Genomic DNA, 25164 nt, shown 5'->3' with positions numbered 1-25164 from the left:
GAAAATATGACCGAAGAAAAAGTAAGGTCATTGTCACCGTTAACTAGCTTGTATGAGTGTGGTATTGTAACTGTACAGTACTTCTATATTTGGAATGGGAATATTTGTCCATTTATCCACTATGAATTAGGTTTTTTGAACATGTGTCTTCAGGAATAGTTAATCTGCAATTTTATGATGATGCTTCTAGCAGCTGATTTTAATGAAAAACGGGTGGGGAGAAAAGGGACTTAAACCTTGTTCAATCGTGTCAACTAGTGCTATACAAACTTTGCTTTAAGTCTTAGAGAATGAAGGGGGGACTATTATGAAACTTGGAATTGAGCTGGTTAGAACAGAAAAACAGTTGAAGTCATAGAATCCGTTTATGCCTAGTATTCCTGCACCAGTCTTCATCATTCCTTGCTCCAGCATTTCCCCCAACTTTGTTTGAACATTTGAGGCAGAAATGGTTTTAGTGAAATTCCAAGTGTACTTTTGGGTGCTGAAAATAAAATGTACTTGAGTCTGACTTCATTTTAATGTGCACTAAAACACTGAGTATTAGGTATGTGCTTTTGTAAACATGAAGAAAGATGACGTTTGCTTTCATTTATACCTTCTAAGATTTATATGTTCACTGCAGTATAAATTATGATAATTTAAGTGAAAATGTGGTGTAGCAAGATTTGAGAGGAAAAAGGCTCTTACCTTTAAATAAGGAAGATGTGGGGTAGGGAACTACAGAATTTATTTATTGGGGAGATAGTGTAGGTGAAACAATCTGATTTATTTTCAGAGGTGTTGTGTGCTGCTTGCCATTTCACCATAAGAGCTGGGCCCTTTTTCAGCCGTCGTGTGCATGTGTAGAACTGTTTAAATCCAGTTGTCCTGTTGGTCAGCAATCTCTAAGGTTGGTTTTATTAAAGGGTTTCTATCTGTCTTTCTGGGGAGAAAAATGGGGAAGAGATGAAGAGGCTCTTTTGATTTATCCTGGGGATAGAGGTAATGGAGCTTTGTATTGACTTATCCCTAGGGTGTGTCTACACTGCAGGGCTTAACTCGAAATAAGCTATGCAGATTGAGCTATGTCAATTGCGTAGCTTATTTCTAACTAGGTAGTGTTATAGAGCACTCTTCCTCTGGCTTCCCTTACTACTTGTACAATGAGGATCACAGGAGTTGGAGTAAGTCCTCCAGCTTGACAGTATTTTGACACTATTTTGAAATAACTGCCTATTTCAGAATAGCACTAGTTATTTCGAAATAGTGTTGCTGTGTAGACATACCCTTAGGCTGGTAGAAGACACTCCCTTTTGTCTATAACTTTCTTTAATACTTTATGCAGCCTGGGCAGGGGGAGAGTAATGTTTGCAGTCTCTGAAATCTAATACCTATCTTCCCCTCCCAAGCTATTTCTGGAGTACCAGATGGTCTTGGTGGATAGAAGCATTCTTTAATTCATCTTTCTGACTAATTCTTTGATGTGAACATTGCCATAATTACCTACATCTTTGATTGCCTGAGTGGATTATTTTAATGCACTTTACTTGGGGGGTCCTTGAAAACCATTTGGAATCTGTGGTTAGAAAATGGCTTAGGTAGGAAGTCTGGTCACAACACACTGCATCAGAGCTTTGCAGATTTCACTAATGTTGAATGTTTCCTCACTTGCCCCTGACGGAAGTCTTAAGTCAGTGAAGAGATATCAAACATTCTTCAGAGCTACTAGTTAAGATAAAATTGTAATAAGTCATGGCATAGTCTTTATAAATAACTAACCATCTGAATACAGCAGAATAATTCTCTCATGTGAAGGTTCATGTAGTCTGCTTTCACATGAGAGTAAATAGCTGAATCTTGTGGTGTTTCTGGTATTTGTGTTAGATGAGCATTTATCTCTATCTCTTCCTCCACCCAAAGCATAGGTAGAAATTTGCAAGAAATAAAATGTACATCATTTTGGTTCTCGGCAAGGAATTTACTGTTTACCTCAGACGACAAACTCAAAATGACAGGAATAAGGAAGCGACAGTGTTTTCTGGTCTATTTATGAGCAAACTCAAGCAGCAAAGTTCAGAGAGGTAGGTGATGTGATGTGCAAGGTTAGAACTTTTAATACTTTAGCAATGTCACCTTGTAAAGGGGAGAAGTGTGACTAGACGCTATGCATAATCTGTTACTTGAGATGTTGCTGTACACTGAGTGTTTTAGGAAGTGTTAGAAAAAACGCTTAATGTAGCCTTGATAAGAGGAACTGGCTGGTAGTTGGAGCAAAAATCGGAATTAAATTCCTGGTATAGTGAAGAATCTGAAGCAGTAGGTTATTTTAACAGATACAGTGCTTTAAATTGGCTCTTGCTATCTGTTTGTTTCCCCTCAGCTTGTAATGCAGTGTAAACACAATTGAATCCCAGGAAAAATGAGGAGGGTGATTAAAATGTACACACCTCCTTGAAGGTGAGAGTTAGGGTGCATATATGAATAGGAAACCATTCCAATCTAATGTGATGTCCAAAAGCTGTTTGCGGAAACTGTTTAACTTATCTGTAACAGCACACATCCAGTTTAGGGATTCCATATAATAGTTGAAAGCAATATCTGAATAACTGAGAACCTTCCCTTTCCATTGTTCTAGTTTTTCCTTCTGGTCATATTTTATCTTCATAATCGCTTCCTGATTTCCATTTTCATTCTGCCCTAAGACTTATGCTTTGTTTTTATTACTCTGGCTTGGGGATTAGGCAAGCCAAAAAGGCAAATAGGATGCTAGGAATTATTAAGAAAGGGATAGAAAATAAGACCCAGAATATCTTACTGCCCCTGTATAAAACTATGGTACGCTCACATCTTGAATACTGTGTACAGATGTGGTCTCCTCACCTCGAAAAAGATATTTTGGCCTTGGAAAGGGTTCAGAAAAGGGCAACTAAAATGATAGGGGTTTGGAACGGGTCCCATTTGAGGAGAGGTTAAAGTGACTGGGACTTTTCAGTTTAGAAAAGAGGAGATTGAGGGAGGATATGATAGAGGTCTATAAAATCATGAGTGGTGTGGAGAGGACCGATAAAGAAAAGTTATTTATTAGTTCCCTAAATAGAAGAACTAGAGGACACCAAATGAAATTAATGGGTAGCAGGTTTAAAACTAATAAAAGAAAGTTCTTCTTCACACAGCGTGTAGTCAACCTGTGGAACTCCTTACCAGAGGAGGCTGTGAAGGCTAGGACTATAATAGAGTTTAAAGAGAAGCTAGATAATTTCATGGAGGTTAGGTCCATAAAAGGCTATTAGCCAGGGGATAAATGGTGTCCTTGGCCTCTGCTTGTCAGAGGCTGGAGAGGGATGGCAGGAGACAAATGGCTTGATCATTGTCTTTGGTCCACCCTCTCTGGGGCACCTGGTACTGGCCACTGTCGGCAGACAGGATACTGGGCTAGATGGACCTTTGGTCTGACCCAGTATGGCCGTTCTTATATTAGACTTACAGTACAACTATCACTTTTTTTAAAATGCATCTAAGTATTCTTTCTGTACACATTTTGCAACTTCAAGTGTCTGGATTTTGCATTTTACAATAGAGAAAGTAAATTAATCTCTTTAGTTCTTGATCACTATTATAGAAACTTTTTGTACTCCATTGTGGAGTGTAAATGACTCTCAATTTCATTAAACTTGCTTCCTCATCTTGTTAAATTCAGTTTCACTTAATATCAACATGGCTGTGCTTGAAAAAAAAAAAACCTTGAACCTAGACCAGTGGTTCTAGAACTGTTAGTTGGACCCTAGATTAGGTCACACGAAGGTTGAGGTTAGACTGGCTTGCGGCTGAAGCCCCAGGTCAGGCTCCACTGCCCATGGCTGAAGCTCTTAAGCCAGGGGTTGCAAACTCAATTTACCTTAGGTCCACTCCTCAAATCCTCCTGGCAGCCAGTGGGCTCCCTGTCTGGCAAGGCTCTGAGGAAATGGGGGTCTTCATGCATTCCCTCCTCATGAGTGTCTCCCGGCCCTGTGTGCTTGCATGCGTTCTTCCCTCCTTGCACATCCTCTGATTCTGTTTGCTGCCCATGAGAGATTGAAAACCTGCCAGAGGCCCCCACTGCCATCACTAGCAGTGTAGGGGGGCTAGAATGGCTTCTTGCTGCCGGCACATCTCAGGGGCCTGGGGGAGGTGTGTTGTGCAGTCCCATCCATAGGTGCAAGGTGTAACCTGTTAACTTTTTTATTAGGTGAAACTGACTAGTTATCAGTAATGCCATATCCCTTGATTTGATCACAAGCCTCCTGATAATTGGAGCTTAAAAAAATTCTGGAAAGCCAGAGCCACATTATAAAAAAGGGAGAAAAAGAAAGGCTGGGATTCTAACATCATTCACCAACCAACAAACCTAAATCTACTAAATCAGAGAAATCACATTTGATAGCCGTGCTTGAGATAGTGATGTTCTCAGATCTGGCTTAATTCTAATAAAGGAGGACTTTAAGTTTCATGGTCTGTAGAGAAAAGTTAGAAAACATGCCCCAAGTTTGGCCAAAGACCTCACACAGGATGCCAAATCAAAAGATCCTCAAGTGTATTTTTCTATGATTTCAAGAAGCCACTGTCTTGAATTTTGAAATCTTGGGGTAGGCCATACAGTACATGAAAGTTGACGAAGTTTTTCTCTTGTGTCAAGGAGCCCAGAGATAGAGACCACAATACTACTAAAGACTTTAAATCTCACCCTGATTCCATGTTTTCCTGATGGGGTTGCCTCTTCTCCTCCTCCTGCTAATATTCCCTGGGATCCTGCCTGATCTGAACCCCAACTAGCATCTGTGCCTCACGCTGGGGTGCCTCACGCTGGGATCCCTCACCCCTGCCTGGGGAAAATCAAAAGCAAAACCCGCCAACACCTGCATTGCTGGCTGCAGAAGCATGTCAACTCGGGCAGCTCCCAGGCCAGCACAGTTCTCATTGTGGCAAAGGCAGCTGGCTCAGCTTCCCAGACTGAGTGGTGCCCTCTGCGGCCCGGTCTACATGGGCAGTAGGGGCTTTGGTGCTACTGGAAGCCCCTTGTTAGCTCCTTCCAGGCTGGCAATTGCATGGACTTGGTTAAATAACTTTCTTTTCAAATTAGTTTGTGGGCTGGATTGGGAAGTGCTAGGGCTGCAGATGACCCATGCCCTGCCTTCAGCTTTGGCACCGCCCAGGGTAGTGGGGTTGCTCGGGATGGTGGGAATGAGGCTTTGGTCCTCTCTCTCCCAGGATTATGTAGTGATTTTGGTTGTCAGAAGGGGGTCAGGGTGTAGTGAAGTTTGGCAGAAGAGAGTACCATCTAAGTCAGGGTTTCTCAATGATGGGGACCTCACCATGTCCAATAAATATCCTTGTTTGGAGTGGGTCAGATCCCGAAGGTACCAGACTAGGGAGGTCCAACCTGTACATCCATCCTCCCCTTCCCATCCACCTTATCTGCAGCACACAAGTACATATACAGGTATGTGGCAGCTGTGCTACACTTGAATCAGTTTTGGCTTCTTTGTCTGTCTTTTTTTTTTTTTCTGTTGCAGGAATGAGCCAACAATACATTGTAGTAAGAGCAAAAGCAAAACTGAAGCTGTGGTTCTTGTAATTGTATAGCAGATCTATTAACATAGAGATGAACTGGGATTAACCAGCTAAACCTTAGGTTAACCAGTTAACTGATTAAGCAGGAGCCCACTCCCTCCCCGCCTCTGTGGTTTGGGCTTTTGGCTGCTGATGCCAAAAGTGGGGATTGGAGCAGCCCTCTGATTATGGCATGCTGCAGGAGGGGGCTTCTCCCAGGTACCAGTTAATCAGTACCCAGTAAGCTCATACGTATTCACATCCCTAATAGAGATGTCAATGACGGTAGTAGTGAGAGAGAGAGAATATAGATACTTGATTCCAATATAAGGTTAGCTTTAGAAAATTTCAGAAGTTTTCATTTAAGTTTTTTTTCCCCCTACCATTCAGACAAAGGGTTAGGTGACAGTAAAAGGCAAAAGGATTTATATGATCTGGGGTTGCAGTATCTGAAAGGACGTTGTGTATATAAGGACAAATTCTGAATTCTGCATTGAAAACGTGCTACCGAAACTGGAAAAAGTATTATTGATAAGATTCTTGTTTAATTCTTGTTTAATAGTGCTTTTTAAAGTACCTGTTTAGCTAAGAAGAAAACATTGGAGATTCCAAAGTAAAGAGTTTGTTCTTTCCAAATAGATCTAAGAAAGGAAAGAAATGCTATAGGTTGCCAACATTCAGATGTTATGTTTTCCAAAGATGGAACTGTTCATTTACAATTACAATAATGGACCTTTACAGTTTCTATATTGTTGTATTTGATACTTTGCCTTTTCTGGTCTTGTTACTATTGCTAACTATTGAGTTTAAGAGCTAGAGACTGCTGAGTCTAACAAATAGGGTGTGTGTTTAAAATAAAAAAAACCCAATATATTGGCTCGGGGAGAGTCTGATATTTGTGGCTGGTTGTTAAAAAGCGACAGTTTTTAGGATTAACCATGAATAGGAAATTAGAAGGCCGCCTTCTCTCTCTAGTTCCCCATCTCTGTTTGAATTGAGAGTGTGATAAACCTGGTTGCTTTACATGGGTGTTGGGTATTACACCATTTTGTGTGTTACAAACCTGATTTAAATTCCCATGTTCCTTGTTGTAAAACTAAGCTTTTGTCGCTTAATCTCCAAGATACACATGCACATGAAAAATACAGGTTCAGTAACTTCATTTAATCTGACTTTTAGGGCATAGTGTCCATGTCTGTGCACTGAAATGATCTGTTCAATTAAGACCATTTAAAATGGATACAGCAGCTGGTTTTAAATGTTTTATTTACTTTCCAGTATGATACAGCCTTGTGGGAGTTTTTTCCTTGATAGCTGACTTTCCATGTTGTGAACTCTCATTTTGTTCCTTTCTTGTTTCTAATGAGACAAATCAAATTGTCTGACCTTGTTTTAAATGTGCACTAGCATTATTAATGTTGGCCTATGCAGTAGGAATGTACATAGATCTGGAAGTATTGAAGCAGTGGTGCCCACTCCCTTTATAGCTTTCCTGGCATTCCTCAGGTCTGTAACTGAAGGAATTTCTTTTGCTGGAAAAATAAAAGGAAAATATACATGAACTATGTCAATGATTGTATCTTTCTAAAGGGAAGGAAAATGAAGGCTGGAGTGCATTTGGGGGTGGGAGTAGGTGGCTTAGGTCAGTTGGTTGGGAGGTGTGGGGAGGGCTCGGGGAGGAAGGTGGGGAAGCTAGAGGGATGGGGTGCTGAAATCAAGGCAGATGGAAGGTGTAGGACTTAGGGCAGGAGGTTGGGGGGGGGGCTTATCAGGGCTGCCTCTGGCAGCTAGGGTGGCATTGCTCCAGTGGCTACACCTCCAGGGGCTGGGGCAGCGCTCCAGTTGCCCTCCCCCATGGCCTGCAGACTGTTGTGGGGTGGGTGAGGCTCTGGAGGCTGCAACGCCTTCCAGCATCCTCCCCTCTTCTCTCCCTCCCTCCCCCTCCCCCGCCCCCGTGGCTTCCAGGCTTTCTGTGGGATGGATGAGACTCCAAGGGCTGCCCCCTCCAGCAGTCCCCCCTCCAGGCTGTCCATGGGGGCGGGGTAGGCTCTAGGTTTGGGGTAGGGGGCCTCTTTATTGGTGTGGTGAAAGGATGGAGCCCCAGCCTTGCTGGCCACATTCTTGGTGCTGCGGCTGCCGACAGTAGCCACTCTTAGGGTACGTCTAGACTACATGCCTCTGGCGACAGAGGCATGTAGATTAGGCTACCCGACAGAGTAAAATGAAGCAGCGATTTAAATAATCGCCGCTTCATTTAAATTTACATGGCTGCCGCGTTGAGCCGACAAACAGCTGATCAGCTGTTTGTCGGCTCAGCGCGATAGTCTGGACGCTCCCCTGCCGACATCAAAGGGAGTTGTCGATAACCCAGGTATGCCTCCTGGGATGAGGCATACCTGGGTTGTCGACAACTCCCTTTGATGTCGGCAGGGGAGCGTCCAGACTATCGCGCTGAGCCGACAAACAGCTGATCAGCTGTTGGTCGGCTCAACGCGGCAGCCATGTAAATTTAAATGAAGCGGCGATTATTTAAATCGCCGCTTCATTTTACTCTGTCGGGTAGCCTAATCTACATGCCTCTGTCGCCAGAGGCATGTAGTCTAGACGTACCCTTAGTATTGCATCCCTCCCCGCTTTCCACGTCATGGGAATTAACCCCATTCCTGGCACTTCCCATTTTTCCAGGCACAACCAAACCCTGACCTTGGTTTAAGTTAGGGTAGGCGGAAGCAACATACCAAATTTTGTGTTCCTAGCTCTTATGATTTAGGAGCTAGATAAGTTCATGGAGGCTAGGACCATATATGGCTATTAGCCAGGAGGGGTAGGAATGATGTCACTAGCCTCTGTTTGCCTGGAAATAGATGACAGGAGAGGGATCATGTCAGGATTACCTGTTGTGTTCCCTTCCTCTGGGGCATCTGGCATTGGATACTGGGCTAAATGGACCTTTGGTCCGACCAAGTATGGATGTTCTTATGAGGAGTTCATGAACAAAGGAATCACAGATGCACTCTAACATAAATAAATAAATATAATTTTCTATAACTTTTAGGGATGTTAAATATAATTTAATCAGCTAATTGACTAGTTAATGTATTTTCCATCGACTAGTCGATAAGCAGAGGAGCCACAGCGCGGTTAGGTCCCAGGAGCTAACCCTGCTGTGGCTCTGAATACATTTAAAGGGCTAAAGCGCAGCAGGGGGTACTTAGCATGAGCCGGAAATCAGCTGGCCCGGCTCATGCTGGGCCCCCCGCTGTGCTTCTGATTTTTAAATGTATTAAGAGCCACAGGCTCTTAAGTATTGAGGCTCTCAATACTTTTAAGAAGAAGAGCTGCAGCATTTCGGAATGGGCGTGAATAGGGAATCAGCTGATTCCCAGCTCATCCTCGGTCCCGCTACTCTCTGGCCCCCTGATAGAGGCAGCAAAGGGTGGGGAAGCGACTAGTCGAGGAACTAGTTGACTATCCTCTTGCTTACATTATCCCATAGCTTTTGCTTATGGGATAGTCGACTAGTCTCTTACATCCCATATAACATGGTGACTTTCCTTAGTATTTCAGTGATAGAGTAGCAGAGGTCTTTTGCTTCCTACAAAGCTCAGGGAGATCTGCAGGGAATCTGCCTAAGGTAGGAGTTAAGAAGTTTTGGGGTTTAGTATGGCTGGGTCCTCTCCATGCATATGGGTTAATTATTTTCTGTTGTGACACTAACAGATTTTGCTGACATTTTCCAGATCTACCATGGTGGCTGCTTCTCATTCGCCAGAAATCATTGATTGGCAAGCTTCCAGAAGACCACGAAGTATGCAAAATAACCAAAATTGCCGTGATTCCACTCTCTGAAACGGAACCTCAGGATCTTGAGTTGGAGGTAAAATACTCAAAACTTGTCATTTGTGAGTCTTAGAGAAGGGGGTAAGGCAGTATCTTTTATTAGATCAACATATCTCCTGGGATGTATATAGGAGGCAGCAGACATTGGTGTAGGGGCCCATTACCTGTACTCTGACATGCAGTTCTACTTGCTTTTGAATTCATGACTACTGTGGGAGTCCTTCATACCAAAGCTTCTCTTACTATATCTGCCCCAGGACTTCACAGGGAAAACAGTACTATTTAAATATGCCCTTTGGTTGTGCTTCCATTTTGGATTAGGAGGAAGGGAATCCAGGGTAGACTGTTGGGATTATCAGACTTCTCAACTTCTGCAGAGGTCAAAGCTACTTTGGGGGGCTTTTGTGAATGCCACAGAGGGGAAATTCATATCACCTTTAGGCTTAGGCTACCCTCTCTGTAGAGACAGAGGAGAATAGGGCCTATAAACTATGATCACCAGCTTTGGTGGGAAATGACTGACCATCACTTGTATTTTAGCAGATTTGTACATGCTTATTTTGTGGTTTTCAATAGGCTATCTTCAGGACTGTAGAGATAATCTTCTTGTTCGTAAGAAATGCTCTAATCTAACAGATCCAAAACGTATCCCCTAGAAGCATAGAGTCACATCTGAATTGTATTGATATTTAACTGGGCAATTAAATATTTTAAATATTCATTGAAGAATTATGGAAAGTTGTTGTGTGGCAAAGCACTATTTCTGCCAGGCTCCTTTGTTGGGTCTGAATGTGCTATTTCAACATTATTAGTTCCTGCATGCCCAACGTCTTATAGCAAGACATGCGGAAGTAGGAGTAGAAATGCATAAATATGAAATTCCAGTGTTGACAAAATGCTTCCTTACAGGTTTATGTGAGTTGCCATTTGTGATGTCTAATTTGTGTCCATTTATCCTTTGTCACAGAGCGGTGGTGTTTGGCCATACATAGCAGAGGGGCATTGCTGGCACTTGATCGCTTGTATCACATTAGAGGATATGCAGTTGTATGAGCCCCTGATGTTGTGGCTTATGTGGTTAGGTCCTGTGATATTGTATGTTGTATGGATATATGGATGAAGTTGGCAACAGAGTTTGTAGCAGAGGTAGCTTCCTGGGTGAGTGTTTCCAAGTTGATGGATCTTGGGTAGCAGAGTACTCCTAGTCGGTGCTCTGGGGATGAGTTTGTGTAGATTTGGTCCTGAGCTGAAGCAGGGAGGTTCTTGAGTACATGGTATAGCTCACTTGGGTATTCCTCAGTAGGATCAGAGCAAAGAGGCTTGTAGAATGTGATGTTGGTGAGTTCATGAGTTCTTATGTCTTGGTTCTAAATCTCCTGTTAATACTAGTTGACTACATGAATAACTGATAAGCTTGGGCTTATCGGTTAATCCTGTTGGCCACATGCACTTCTCCCCCTTGCTGCTTCTGTATCAGAAGCAGCAACGGGGAGGGAGGTGGGAGCCCATGCCTGTAAGTAGGGATGTTAAATATTGGTTAATTGAATAGTTGATTAACCTAATGAATTTTTATCCGTTACTCTATAGTCCCCAGGGGTAGGGCTGGCATCCAGTGTGCTCCAGCCCCACTCCCGAGGAGCCCCCTGCCACACAGCGCTGCCAGGCAGGAGCTGGTCTGCAAGGGACACCAGTTTACAAACCAGCCAGCCCCCTGTGCAGACCAGCTGCCTGCTGCCCTGTGCTGCTGCCTCTGATACAGAGGCAGCAACACGGGGTGGCAGCAGCCCTGGTCCAGGGGCTAGGGGAAACAGAGCTCTGGGGCCCAGTGTGAGCCGGGCTGTCTGTCTGCCTGGCTCCTAATATGCTTTAAATGCAGAACCGCAGAGGGGGTAGGTCCGCAGAGGGGGTAGGTTCAATCTTGTGGGCCACTGAGACAAAGGAGGGCCACTTACAAGGCCCTCTCAGTAAACTAAGGAGCACATTGCTGCCCTAGTATATTTTTTTTATCTATCACTGTAAGATCCAAGAGGAGAGTATTTATCTCTTAAATCGGGGTGCCTAACTCTGTCTGAGATGATCTACTGAAGCTTTGTAACCTGCACCTCAGGATCCTGAAACTTTGCAGGTAGTAAAGCTGAGAACACTACTTTCCTCCTGTTTCAAAGGAAAAAGAGCACTCATTCTGTAGAGATGACCTCTGAATCAGGCCTGAAGCATATTCGATGGAGCAGTAAGGCAGCATGTAATACCAATGCCTGATCTGCTTGATTACTTTGCAGTGGTATTATATGCTCATAATGAGATTGAACAGATGTTGTATCTTAAGTCATTCGTGCTTGATTCCACAGTTGCTTGTACAAAATCAAGGTTATATATGTTTTTATGGGCTAGGAATTTAGTGGTGGTATATAATAATGAAAAAGGTGCTAAATGAAGATGTTTGCCCATTTTTAAGTGTGGCTAACTTGAAGCAGGGACACAGACTTGAACTACTTCTGAAAGTATATAAGTTATAAGTATGAGTCCCTCACCAAAGGCTCTTGTGTAAATTACATGGCCATGGGATAAGAGGGAAGGTCCTTTCTTGGATTGAGAACTGGACAGGAAACAAAGGGTAGGAATAAATGGTAAATTTTCAGATTGGAGAGGGGTAACTAGTGGTGTACCCCAAGGGTCAGTCCTGGGACCAATCCTTTTCAACTTACTCATAAATGATCTGGAGAAAGGGGTAAGCAGTGAGGTAGTGAAGTTTGCAGATGATACAAAACTGTTTAGGATAGTCAAGACAGAAGCAGACTGTGAGGGACTCCAAGAAGATCTCACCAAACTGAGTGATTGGGCAACAAAATGGCAAATAAAATTTAATGTGGATAAGTGTAAAGTAATGCACATCAGGAAAAATAACCCCAACTATACGTACAGTATGATGGGGGCTAATTTGGCTACGACAAATCAGGAAAGAGATCTTGGAGTTATCGTGGACAGTTCTCTGAAAACTTCCACGCAGTGTGCAGCGGTGGTCAAAAAGGCAAATAGGATGCTAGGAATTATTAGGAAAGGGATAGAAAATAGGACCCAGAACATCTTACTGCCCCTGTACAAAACTATGGTATGCCCACATCTTGAATACTGTGTACAGATGTGGTCTCCTCACCTCAAAAAAGATATTTTGGCCTTGGAAAGGGTTCAGAAAAGGGCAACTAAAATGATTAGGGGTTTGGAACGGGTCCCGTATGAGGAGAGGTTAAAGCGACTGGGACTTTTCAGTTTAGAAAAGAGGAGACTGAGGGGGGATATGATAGAGATCTATAAAATCATGAGTGGTGTGGAGAGGGCAGATAAAGAAAAGTTATTTATTAGTTCCCTAAATAGAAGAACTAGAGGACACCAAATGAAATTAATGGGTAGCAGGTTTAAAACTAATAAAAGAAAGTTCTTCTTCACACAGCGTGTAGTCAACCTGTGGAACTCCTTGCCAGAGGAGGCTGTGAAGGCTAGGACTATAATAGAGTTTAAAGAGAAGCTAGATAATTTCATGGAGGTTAGGTCCATAAAAGGCTATTAGCCAGGGGATAAAATGGCTTCCCCAATGATCACCTCTAATACCATTAGCTCACAGACATTCACCTTCCTTCTCCCCTCCCCCCCGCATACCCCTTCTGTTCTGAAATTTGATTTGTCCTTTTCATATGTGTTCTTTTTTTTTTTTTAATTGTATCCTTTGGTATATATGGTTGTGACTATTTTCTTCCACTATTTGATCTGAGGAAGTGGGTCTGGCCCACGAAAGCTCTTCATCTAATAAACCATCTTGTTAGTCTTTAAAGTGCTACATTGTCCTGTATTTTGTTACTTCTGAAAAGATACTCTAAATTAGGAAGGGAAATTACATATTGTGGTCAATGTTCCCTGTAATGTTTTCCATCCAAGTGCAGGATAAATTTTTGTGTGTACCAAGGCACGTGTGAATGTGCATCATCAGTAGAAACAAAAAACCTAGCTATGGGCACTCTGCTTCTCATCTGGGCAGCATTTGAATCTCTCCTGAGCAGCCGTACAAGTGCACAGCTTACAGGGAACACTGTGGTATATTTGGAATAAAATCTAAAAAACATCACTTGATCATAAGGAAGATACTTTGCCCGAAAGGTAAACAAATGCTTAATGTGTAGTACCTTATCACTAAATTGGAGAGCCTTATTTTTTTTTCTTTATTGCAGTGCTCATGAGGCTTACCTTGGTCTGCCCTTGCAGTTTTCTCTGGCAGTATTGCTAAAATCTGACCATCATTTGGTTTAAAAATTCAAGATTTTTGAAGTTGTATTTTCATTTGGCTTCTGTATTTTGTGCCGTTAGGGTTCATGTTGAGTCTCTCCATGTGCATAAGGAGAGCACTGTAAATGAAAGCTGAAATTCTCACATAATCCCCTGACTTTAGGTGGGAAAGTGGAGCTTTAGAAAAAACATTGAATATCAGGACTTCTGATAAGTTTTGCTATTTTAACAGTACAGCACATGATAAACATTCAATACTGTAAATAGCTATATAAGGTAAAAAACCCTTCCTTTAGCCATAAAGAAGCTTCTCTGGCACATATAAGTACTTGTTAGACTTGTTCCCTGGAGGAGATTGGGGAAAAACAACTAATTATGATGATGCTGTAAATCTAAATCTTGGAATTATGTACCTTTTTAAGTTTATAGCCAGTCTAAAGATACAGTTAAGCAAGTTAGAAGGTGACCTGTTTTACTTTTTCTTTCTGTAAAATGATCCGTTTTTGTTTGTTCAAGGCAAATTGAATTTAAGAGCTGGACTGAAGAATCTTTGGTATTTATTGATGCCTATGGAAAAATTTACATTTTGCCTTAGGGAGGCAGAGAGAAATAAAAGTAACTGCTGGTATGCCATGCCACACACCAAGATGAGGATAGAAGGGAGCATGTGTCCTAGAAAGGTTCAGTGGGAGATGGAGGCACCATAAGTGTGCAGTTCCTTTCCTTACCAATATACACTGGAATTTTTAGATTAAAAGTATTTTTGTGTAAATTGAAAATGAAACACTCAGTTTATGTATTCCGTTCTTTAACTGTATCATCTTAAATCTGCAGTCTTTTGTAGGGACACAGTTCTGAAAAGATTAATTCACTTAACAGAAGAAAGTTATTCTCTTTTATGTATCAAATAATGATTCTGTTTTAGCTATCAAAGAGAAATTTGAACAGAGTTTTGGAATTGTGCACTGGTAGGGTAAGGAATAAACAACATTGAGTTCCGGAGTGAATGACTTGACTCTTGCAGAATTATCTACGGGGATACTGTTATTAACTAGCATTACCCTCTTTAAAAAATTTATTCAGAAATTTAAAGTAACCATCTGACTTGCAAAGTCTAGCATAGCAATTAACAGATCTTTTTATTATTCATGTTTGTATTGTTTAGTGGCAGTTCATTATTGACTGGCATTCTTTGTGGGAGCATGCTTGTACTGTACATATCAAAATGCTTAACATGGTTTGATTTTTTTTATTACCTTTTTTGTTTTAAGTAGTTATTGCAGTGAATAAGAAACCCACCATAAAACATGCAGTTAAAACAGCAAGAAGTAGTTGGAAAAATGTAAATACTTGTTGAACTTGTATTTAATCCGATGAAGATATTAGCCTTATTTTTTCTTACCTGAGATCTTAATGACATGTTAATGAAATATAATTGCTGTTATATGGTAAGTATCAACTGTAATTTACATACTCTTTTTATTATTCAGCTCTGTAAAAAGCATCACTTTGGAATAAATAAGACAGAGAAGATTACACAGTCTCCAGATGAATCTAAATTTCTACTCAAGACCTTTACTCAAATTAAATCAAATGTGTCTGCATCAAATAAAAAGAAGGTAAGGATTTACTATTTAGTTTGTGTCTTTTCAAAGCATTTTTGATTAAGTGATTTGAAGGTTATGGTGGATGACCAGAGTAAAATAGTACACTATGTAAAGAAAACCCATAAAAACCTAGAATTATGTAGGGGTTTATAACACTTGTTTAAGTCAAAGAAAACAAGTTGACTTCCCTCCTTAGTGTTTCATTTTAGTCCTCCTACTCATTCATTTGATTTTCATGTAATATTAGGTGTCTGCCCTCCGGGTGCTATGCTCACCAACCTTCCGTCCGTCCCCCCCCCAGCTTCCAAGCTCTGGCTTTCCCCTTCCCGACCCCCTTCCCCTGCTCCTGGCTGCTGGGGAGGGCCAAGCCGACCCCTTCCCCTGGGTCTTCCCCCGCCCCCCCCCGCCTGCTGGGGAAGGGAGGGCCAGGGCTGCAGCATGGCAGCCCCAGCTTTACACATTAAGGATGTTAAAATGCAGTTAATTGACTAGTTGATGGGCACTTACGCACTCCTTCTTTGAAATGTACAAGAGACCCTGTGTCAAACGAGGAATGCGGAGCTCTCCGTACAGCCTGGGGCCAGCAGGAAGTCTTGCTGACTCTGGCTGCACGCGGGTGCCTTCTATTTCAGAGCCATGGTCTGGGCTCCCTGCTACGCTTATATGCTTATGTCAGCTGGGGAGTCCCCAGATCAGCCAGGTTCTGGGGAAATGTCGCGGGAGCCCGGGATCAGCTGTGCAGCAGCTGTCCCTTTGAACAACACATCTGCGGGATTTGAAGGGGCAGCTGCGGGGAGCCCAGGGTCAGCTGGGAAGTAAGTCCCCAGCTGACCCCAGGCTTCCTGGGAAATGCCGCAGCTGACCCTGGGCTCCTAGCGGCATGCAGCCCTGGGTACTTAGTGCATTTCCGAGAAGACACCCGTGTGCAGCCTGGAGTCAGTGGGTCTTCATGCTGGCCCCAGGCTGTACACAGTGTTCACATTCCTCCTTTGAAATGTACAAGAGCCCCAGTGGAAGTGCCTATCGACTAGTCAAAAAACTATCTGATAAGCAAATGTGTATTGGACAGTCGACTACTAGTCTTTAACATCCTTCCTGCACATGGCCCCTGGGGAAGCCAGGCTGGGAGTGGGTGGGGCTTGGCGCCTGTGGATGCAGATGACGTGATGATGTCATTTCGTCATGCAGGAAAAATTTACTAAATAGAAATCTCCATTGCAATATTAAGTAGGTTGAAACCTTGAATAAAGTTAAATAGACTAAACCTGAGTAATTTAGTAAAATATTTTGTTAGACCGATAGTTTCAATAAAATTTCCGAAGTTGTCAATAAAATGTGTCCATGTCTACCTTGCTTGCGTGGTCTTCTGGATATTGTTCTTGGCAAAAATGCTTTTACAGTACATGGAATGGACAAGGGAAGTTACATTTGTGCCCAATATATTGAGGAACCTTTTTATACTCTGATGACAACTATTTATATTAAATTTTGATCTTGTCTCCATCTGCATGGGCACTCCATTAAGAAAATTTGTTTTTATTAGTGTTCTGCAAATATTTTTACCATTTTAATAGGTAAAAGTCAGGTAATGGTATTCTTCTGACATTCAGATAAAAGAAAGCAAGGAGAAGGAAAAACTGGAGAAGAGGTTATTAGAAGAACTCTTCAAAATGTTCATGGATTCAGACTCCTTTTATTACAGTGTGACTTATGATCTAACGAACTCTGTCCAGAGGCAAAGCTCATGTGAGAAGACTAACTTGCCACTGTGGAGGAAAGTACGTATTTATCAGAACATGACTGCTCAGTCTGTATTTTCAGCATACTGTGCTAGTATTGATTTTTGAAACTTTAAAAGCCACATCATCAGCTAGTATAAAACATCAACTGGTCCTACATTAGGATTCTACATAATGAAAGCAAAATTCAAAACTAACAAGAACATGTCTTGGTCTGAGATTGGTTTGTAATAATTTGGATTAAAAAGAGTGAGAAATTAGTTACTGGATAGCTAATTCATGTTTGGGATCACATGGGTGTCTGAGAGGCTCTGAAAAACATGGTTACAATGCTGTCATTTTTATTCTCTTATAGGTTGATGATAGATTCTTTTGGAACAAACACATGATCCAGGATCTCATCAATATTGATGTGAGTAATTGTTTTCTAAGAAGTGCATTTTAAATATTCACTCATAAGTAAAGCTGAGCATTGTTCAGTCAAGACAGTCAGAAATTTTCTGATGTAATTGTCTAAAGGAAAATGCAGAGATTATATTGATTTTTTTTTTTTTAACTAAACGTCCAACAGAAACCTGCCTGTTTCCCTGGTAGCTTGTGTGCTGGGCTACCCAGAACCTTGGCAGCCTGCCTGGTAGAATACTTGAGAGGAGGACTTCAGGCACCATGGCAGCGTAGGGGCGCCTCTTTTCCTGGTTGGCTGGCTGCCCATGTAGGCTGTTGACGTGAAATACTCAGCACAGTGGCATCCTGGTCCTTGATGAGTACTTTTTGTGCTATAGTAATGCAAATAAATAATAATACTATTCAATATAACAAAATGGTACTGTGCATCAAAGTATTCTGAGCTAGGGGTGTAAGTGACCAGTCGACTTATTAGATAGTTGACTAGTCCCTCGACTAGTTGCTTTCTAGAGGCAGGAAGGGGGGTAAGCAGGAGCTGCTGCTGGGGGTAGCCAGCTTAAAAGGTAGTTCCCCCAGCACCATCTCTGTGGCGGGGGGAGGCAAAGGAGGCATGGGGATACCTGGGACCAGGTAGGCTACTGATTTTTAAATGAGTGCCTGCCTGCGCTTCTTGTTTTTAAATGTATTAAGAGCTAGCCGGCTCTTAATACATTTAAAAGGCTAAAGTGCAGTAGGAGGGACCCAGCGTGAGCCGGAACAGCTGATTCCCAGCTCGTGCCAGGTCTCTCCCCCGCCCCCGTTGGCTATTAATACATTTAAAAAGCAGAGGCGCAGCTTCTGGAACTGGGCGTAAGCCTGCTTGGTCCCAGCTACCCCCCTGCCCTGTCAAGCTCTTAATACATTTAAAAGGCAGACCTGCAGCAGGGTTAGCTCCTGGCCGCAGCGGGGTTATCTCCTGGGCTGAGAGCTAATCCCACTGCAGCTCCCCCACTTATCGACTAGTCGGTGAAAAATCCATTGATTAGTCGATTAACCTAAATTTAACATCCCTATTCTGAGCTATGTATGGCTGTTACATAAATGAATAAGCAGCAAATGATCCATTTAATCTTTTCCTTACATACAATGATGAATTAGAAATGCATTGTTAAGACTGTCTTCTAGATTTGCAAGCTCATATATGAACGTAGTTCAATATATCACAAAGATTTAAGTGTTAAAGCCAACTAGTTGGGACCAGTAGAAACTTCAAAACAAAGTTTACTGCTTGCCTTGTCGTGTGGTTTTAAAAAAACAAAAGAAAAGTGGCTGTCAAATGTTCCGTCTTCCTGTGGGAGCCTTCTCATATGGTGAGACTTGCAAGATCATGGACTAAATATGTAAAGATTTCATCACAAGGTGTAAAATGTACTAAATTGGTTTCAGTTATATTTCCGTTAGCTGCAAATATGACCGTGTCTATTTTTGAGCCAAAAAGAGGATAGTTTAGGGCAAACTCATACCACAATTTGCAGGGAAATCAGGAACTTGATGACTTATGATGCATAAATCACAGGTTACTTCAACAGAGACGTCCTTTTAGAGAAGTGGTGTCCAAACTTTTCCTCTTGCCCCCCTCTCCCTTACCAATAATATCTGCCTGTGATCCTCCTCCATTACTGCACAGTTGGCTCAGCAGAGGAGCTTGGGCTGAAGGCAGAGCTGGGGACAAAATTGGGGATGGAAGCAGACCTGATTTGTGGGCAAAGAGGGAAAGAGGAGAGAGCTGGGCTGGCGACAGAGTGTGGGTGGAACTGGGGCTATGGGTGCAGCATTTATCCCCACCCTCCTGCTGTGTGTGTGTCTTTCCAAACATTCCTCTGTGCCCTCCTAGGGTCTGCTCACCACAGTTTGGGAGCCACTGTTTTAGAGAATACAACTACAATCAGTTGTGTTTCTTAACTCGATTACTTTTTCTTGGTTTGTGTGTTCATTTAGAATATAAGTTAAATATAAATGATAAACGGAAATAAAGGGGAAACTAATCTAAACCATATATACAGAATTTAAGATTTTAATTTTTTTTTTGGTTATTCTTTTATTCTGTGTGGTTAAGTACTTTGTGTAGTGCATGACTTTGCACAAATGTCTAGCTCTTCAAAGTAGTATTAGTGGTTGTCTCTGAAATTAATTTTGATCTCTGTGCATTTGATCTGCAGAACTTGTTCCATTTATTGCAACTAGTTAACAAAGATAAATGGAATGTGTAATTCTTATCTCATAATCCCTTATCCCCCGCCCCCCAAAATTCCCCAATCATCCTCCCCCTCCCCCCAGCCTCTGGTTCATCTGATTAAATAAAAGAGCCATTGCAAGAGAAAGCAAAGAAGGTATTGGTACAAAATGAAGAGGTAGAGGATTCTCAAAATGTTGTTGGGATTGAATCTTAGTTTTGAAAAGACTTCTCTGGCTTTTATAGTAGCACCAAGCTCACCTGAAGAAGTAACAATATCAGAAACTGCTAGATTAGAATAATTGTTAAAACTGCTAGAGTTGTAAATATTTTTTGTAATTTACAGAATACAGAAGTGGACTCTTGGATTATACCTATCATTCAGGGATTTGTACAGATTGAAGAGCTTGTAGTTAATTACAGTGATACATCTGATGATGAGAAAAGTAGTCCAGAGACTCCACCTCAGGAGTCAACTTGTGTAGATGATATTCACCCACGATTTCTGGTAGCACTTGTCTCACGCCGAAGTCGACACAGAGCTGGTAAGTAGAGTGTAGAAAATAGTAGTAGTGCTGCATGATAAATCCTGAACCACACTCCATAGTTTGATAAGTGAGAAACAATTGAAGCATACCTAAAATGCTATTGAAAATTAGTTACTTAAAATCTGTACATACCAATAGATTTAAGCTTTGTTTTTAGTTCTTGCTATTCTCATTCTAGGTATCTTAAAACTTTTGGGAAAAATAGTGTTTTAAAATTAGTTAACTAATTTCCTTCCAATGCCCCCACTATGTCATCCTACAGTATTTGTTTGTTTAATGCTCTTCAGTTCAGAAGTTGAGTGCTGCTTCAGGGATTGATTCTTACTCTGATATTGTGGAATTACATTTCCATACAAATTTAGTTTCATACTTAATATGGATGTAATTACTCTTTCTTGCCTTTGGCATAGAGATTTAAACCATTATAACATTTTCCAAACTATTACACTTGGCCATCAGATCAAAGGACAGTGGATAGAAAAACAAAGTATAATATCTGCAGTATAAAGAAATGTTTAAAATGTGCAGAGCTAGGTATATAGATTAAAAATGTTTGTTTTAATTTGCTAATGAACCATTCTGCCCATCTTAAATCTTGAAGCTACTCATGGAACTTTCTTCATTACTGTTTTATAAATTGAAGCATCTGTTAAAGATCTGTAGTTTGACTTTCAATCTAGTATTTTTGGTTTTTTTTTAGTTTTTAGGTTTTGCTTTCTACCGTGTGAACATGTTCGTTCTGCTCTGTCAAGGTTACATGCCTTTTGAAACTGATTAATTACTTTAGATCACACTATTTAATTATCACAGGACTTATAAATTACCTTCAGACCACTCTGACAGCTCTTAAACTTTTTCATATAGTTAAACTCCTGCTATAGAGCTGCTCCAGTAGTAGAGCCCAATGCTCACAAATAAAAAATTAATTCTTAATCTTGTTTCTGTGCTACTATGAAGTTAACACTCACTGCAACAGTGTTTAGAGATAGAAGGGGAAGGGAAGAATGAAAGAGATGTTATCAAAGTAACATTATCTCTTTGTTTTGTCCAGGAATATCCTAATGATATTACTCTTCTTGCAGCTAAGATCCTGCTGCAGTACAGGTGCATAGGCTGTTTAGACAAAAAGAGCCCTTGGGAATAGTTGCAGGGGAGAATAAGAACTAAAAACCAAAGTGTCGTTCCATCTCTACCAAATTTTAAAATAAAACACGAGAGGGGAGCCAGAAGAGGAACCTAACAGCAGTGTTATTGCCGGTTTGGATAGTCTGACTGATTTGTGTTGCTTCATATCATTTATTTCCTCACCACCAAAAATGCTTTGCAGAAGTGTACAGAAGAACTGTATCTAGGATTATTTATTTTTTTTAAAAACCCCAACTTTCTTGAATAAACTGATCAATATATTTCTTCATTTTGTAGGGATGCGGTATAAGCGAAGAGGTGTTGATAAAAATGGGAATGTGGCAAATTATGTGGAGACAGAACAATTGATTCATGTCCATAATCATACTCTCTCATTTATTCAAACACGGGGCTCTGTGCCAGTATTTTGGAGTCAGGTTGGATACAGGTACAACCCACGACCACGACTGGACAAGAGTAAGTATTGGTAATCCATGGAACTTGTAAAACATACCAGATCACTTAAGAATAACCAGTTTGAACACTTAGTTATTCTGTTGAACTCTGATTATCACTTAATTTTCAACTAAAAGTAATGATGGTGAGTTGGTCAAAATTAAAATAACTTCTGTCCTTGATTTAAATTCAGAATTTGGTTAGGGAATTCCTATTTCTCCCAAATAGAGGAGGATTAATAGAGTTCCGAACTCATAACCGTATGCACTTCCATCCCTCTTTCATGCCCCAATCATACTAATGCTGTTCAAGGTTGGCAAGGGGGAGAGTCTGGTGTTCTGCTTTGGAAACAGAAATGCAAAAGACTTTAGAGATCAGATTCCTCTTCCTGATCTGTAAGGATTGCTTCTTCTAATTGGGTAGGATTTAATTTACAACATAGTACTGACAGTGAGTTCTAGGATGGACATTTAGAAATAATCTAAAAAGTTAAACAGAATCCAGAAGGTCCTACTGTGTCAAATTTGACACAGTATGTTAATTGTTCTCTCTCCAACTCAGAACGCTTCTATTTTTTGTGTCATCTTAGTGGCACAGAGAGAGAGAGTTGGTGCAGGTCATGTGTACCCAATTTGGGTGGATCTCCAGAATGAAATGCCAAAGGTTGAGTTTGGCGAGTACTCTGTATCCAAGTTTTACTCCTGGAGGAATTCTGTGCTACTCTAGAATTCATGTTCCATGCATGTTTATTTTCCTCCACAGAAAATTGCTGCAATTTTGTCTTTTACCCATCAGGGCAAAATGTAATGTTAGAACAGAACAGCCGCTTCCAAACAGCCTCACCATTTCTTGAATCTTTGTTGTTGTCTGTATTTTTACAGACATATATACTTGCTCAAAGGTATTTTGAAATAAATTACTGTTTTATGTTATTTTATCAAAATACAATAAAACACAGAATTTGGAAGAATTTTTAATTTTTTAACATGGGATTCCCCCAGGAGTACAAGATGTTCATTATTACAAAAGGAAAAATAAAGAAGAGAAAAGTGTATTGCCATAGGATCAGAAAAATAGACAGGGTTCATAATCAATTGATTAGATATTCACAAGTGTGTAATTCAGCCAAATTGGGTTTGTGTGTGTGAGATAATGTATCACCTCCTATTTCTGATAGCTATATATAGTTCTGAACAATCTGTGCTTATTTGCTGATTGAGGAGTAACAGTGAATGTTTGACTGTAATCTCTTCAGGAGAGGGGATTTCTTATTTTGTCTTGGGCATTTTCTCTTGAAAGGGGATTGTCTTACTTTTTTCTATATGTTTGCACAGCATCTAACTGAATGGAGCTTTGATCTTGGTTGGGTCAGTGGGGACACTTTTACATTGTCCTGCAGTTTGGACTGGAGGGGGTGTGAATTAAGGATGTGAATGTGTAACCATTAAGCCTCACTCTTAACAAGTGAGGCATACGGGTTAAGGTTGAAATCCTACCTTGTTGGTTAAATGTATTCCAAATAGTTTCTCCTAGTCTGTGACATGACATCTTTAAGAATATAGTCTACTTTGTTGGGGATTGTGAACCCTTTTTTATTATTATTCTTTAGCAGGTGTTGTGCTATCCTGTTTAAATGCTTACAAGATTAACATTTAAGATATTTCTGAAGTGAAGGGTGTTCATCTGATGTAGGGAATTGGTGTTGATATGATTCTGTAGAATGTATTATTCTATTTTCATTCACACACAGGTTTGTTTGTTTTTTTTTAAACTCAAGGTACCTAATAATACAAACTTGAATAAGAGTTCATGCCTTGAATATGAATCAAATGAAATTATTAGTTCTTCACAGTATCCTTCTACCTTGTAGGTGAAAAGGAAACTGTACCCTATTTCTGTGCACACTTTGAAGAACAACTGAAAATTTACAAGAAACAAGTAAGTTTTAGGCTGACACTACTTCTATGAGTGTATTTATTACTAAAACTTAACATGTGGTATGAAATAGTTGAAGTATGAAATAGTTAAAGTATATTTAAACAATTGGAGTACTTAAAAGAACCATAAAAAATTAGAACTTCAGGTATAGCACTTGATTTTTCTGAATTATACAGCAATTTCAGAAAACAGTAATTGAACCTACAGTTTTTGGGTACGTTTTTTTTAATTGGGTTTGTCAAATGAGCAATAGTTTTTTATTTGAGATGAGATTAACTACAGCAGTTAACCTAATCACTTGAGTTCAAAAACAAAATTTAGAAAAAATGTCTAGAGAGAACCTGCTAGATAAGCTGAGCCCAATTACTTAAGTCTCATTTTTATCATGTTTCATGATTTTGTAATTTGTACATTGCCTTACAGAGTGTAATTCTGCAAGTATCTTCACTAAGGTTTCCAACTGTTGACTTATTTAATTTTTGAATAGGTGATTATTAATTTGGTGGATCAGACTGGACGAGAGAAGATTATTGGAGATGCTTACCTTAAACAAGTGTTACTGTACAACAATTCAAACCTCACTTATGTTTCCTTTGACTTCCATGAGCACTGGTAAGCGGGCTTTCTGATGTGTCTTCTTGTAGTATTTGCTACCAGGAAAGAAATGTTGAGGGGAGGGGAAACCATTCTCTTAATAGTCTGTGAAGTGCATTGACTTTCACAGACAGAAATATTGCTCCTTGTAAATCAGGCGTGGGAAATCTTTTTCTAGTGGGTCTGGACATGCAGGAGGATGTTGGATCCTGTTATGATGTTGCTGGAACAGATTACCTTTTACATTCCAGTACTGAGATGGCTTCACTCTGATAATGGGTGAAAGGATCTCTACATCCATTGTCTTGTCAGGCTCTCATGATGAAAAATGACACGAATGTAAAGACTTTATCTTTTGTCACTTTTTTGTTTTACTTCTGTTTCATACTTTAGCCTTATACTGTAAGGGTACGTCTAAACTACATGGCTCTGTCGACGGAGCCATGTAGATTTGTTGTTTTGGCAAAGTCAAATGAAGCCGCGATTTAAATGATCGCGGCTTCATTTAAATTTACATGGCTGCTGCGCTGAGCCGACAAACATCTGATCAGCTGTTTGTCCGCTCAGCGCGCTAGTCTGGACGCTCCCCTGCCGACATCAAAGCCCTTTGTCGGCAGCCCCGGTAAACCTCATCCCACGAGGAATAACGGGGCTGCCGACAAAGGGCTTTGATGTCGGCAGGGGAGCATCCAGACTAGCGCGCTGAGCGGACAAACAGCTGATCAGATGTTTGTCGGCTCAGCGCGACAGCCATGTAAATTTAAATGAAGCCGCGATCATTTAAATCGCGGCTTCATTTGACTTTGCCTATGTGTCTAATCTACATGCCTCGGACGACAGAGGCATGTAGTTTAGAC

At 40.9% G+C, this 25164-nt stretch overlaps 1 protein-coding gene across 1 annotated transcript in view; it reads left to right on the top strand.

The window, feature by feature from the left end:
• INPP5F (inositol polyphosphate-5-phosphatase F) overlaps positions 1–25164 on the top strand; it is an 88897-nt gene that overhangs the window by 31332 nt on the left and 32401 nt on the right. The window contains exons 3-10 of the mRNA XM_075935359.2: positions 9309–9445; positions 15174–15302; positions 16901–17068; positions 17385–17441; positions 19993–20191; positions 21617–21796; positions 23646–23713; positions 24201–24325. Coding sequence (XP_075791474.1) covers positions 9309–9445; positions 15174–15302; positions 16901–17068; positions 17385–17441; positions 19993–20191; positions 21617–21796; positions 23646–23713; positions 24201–24325 — 1063 coding nt within the window. The remainder of the gene's footprint in view (positions 1–9308; positions 9446–15173; positions 15303–16900; positions 17069–17384; positions 17442–19992; positions 20192–21616; positions 21797–23645; positions 23714–24200; positions 24326–25164) is intronic.

Source organism: Pelodiscus sinensis, chromosome 8 (genome assembly GCF_052426305.1).
Source record: "Pelodiscus sinensis isolate ZL-2025 chromosome 8, ASM5242630v1, whole genome shotgun sequence".
NCBI classification, from domain to species: domain Eukaryota; kingdom Metazoa; phylum Chordata; order Testudines; family Trionychidae; genus Pelodiscus; species Pelodiscus sinensis.
Note: the sequence above shows the minus strand (reverse complement) of the source record. Positions and strands in the feature narration are given on the sequence as shown.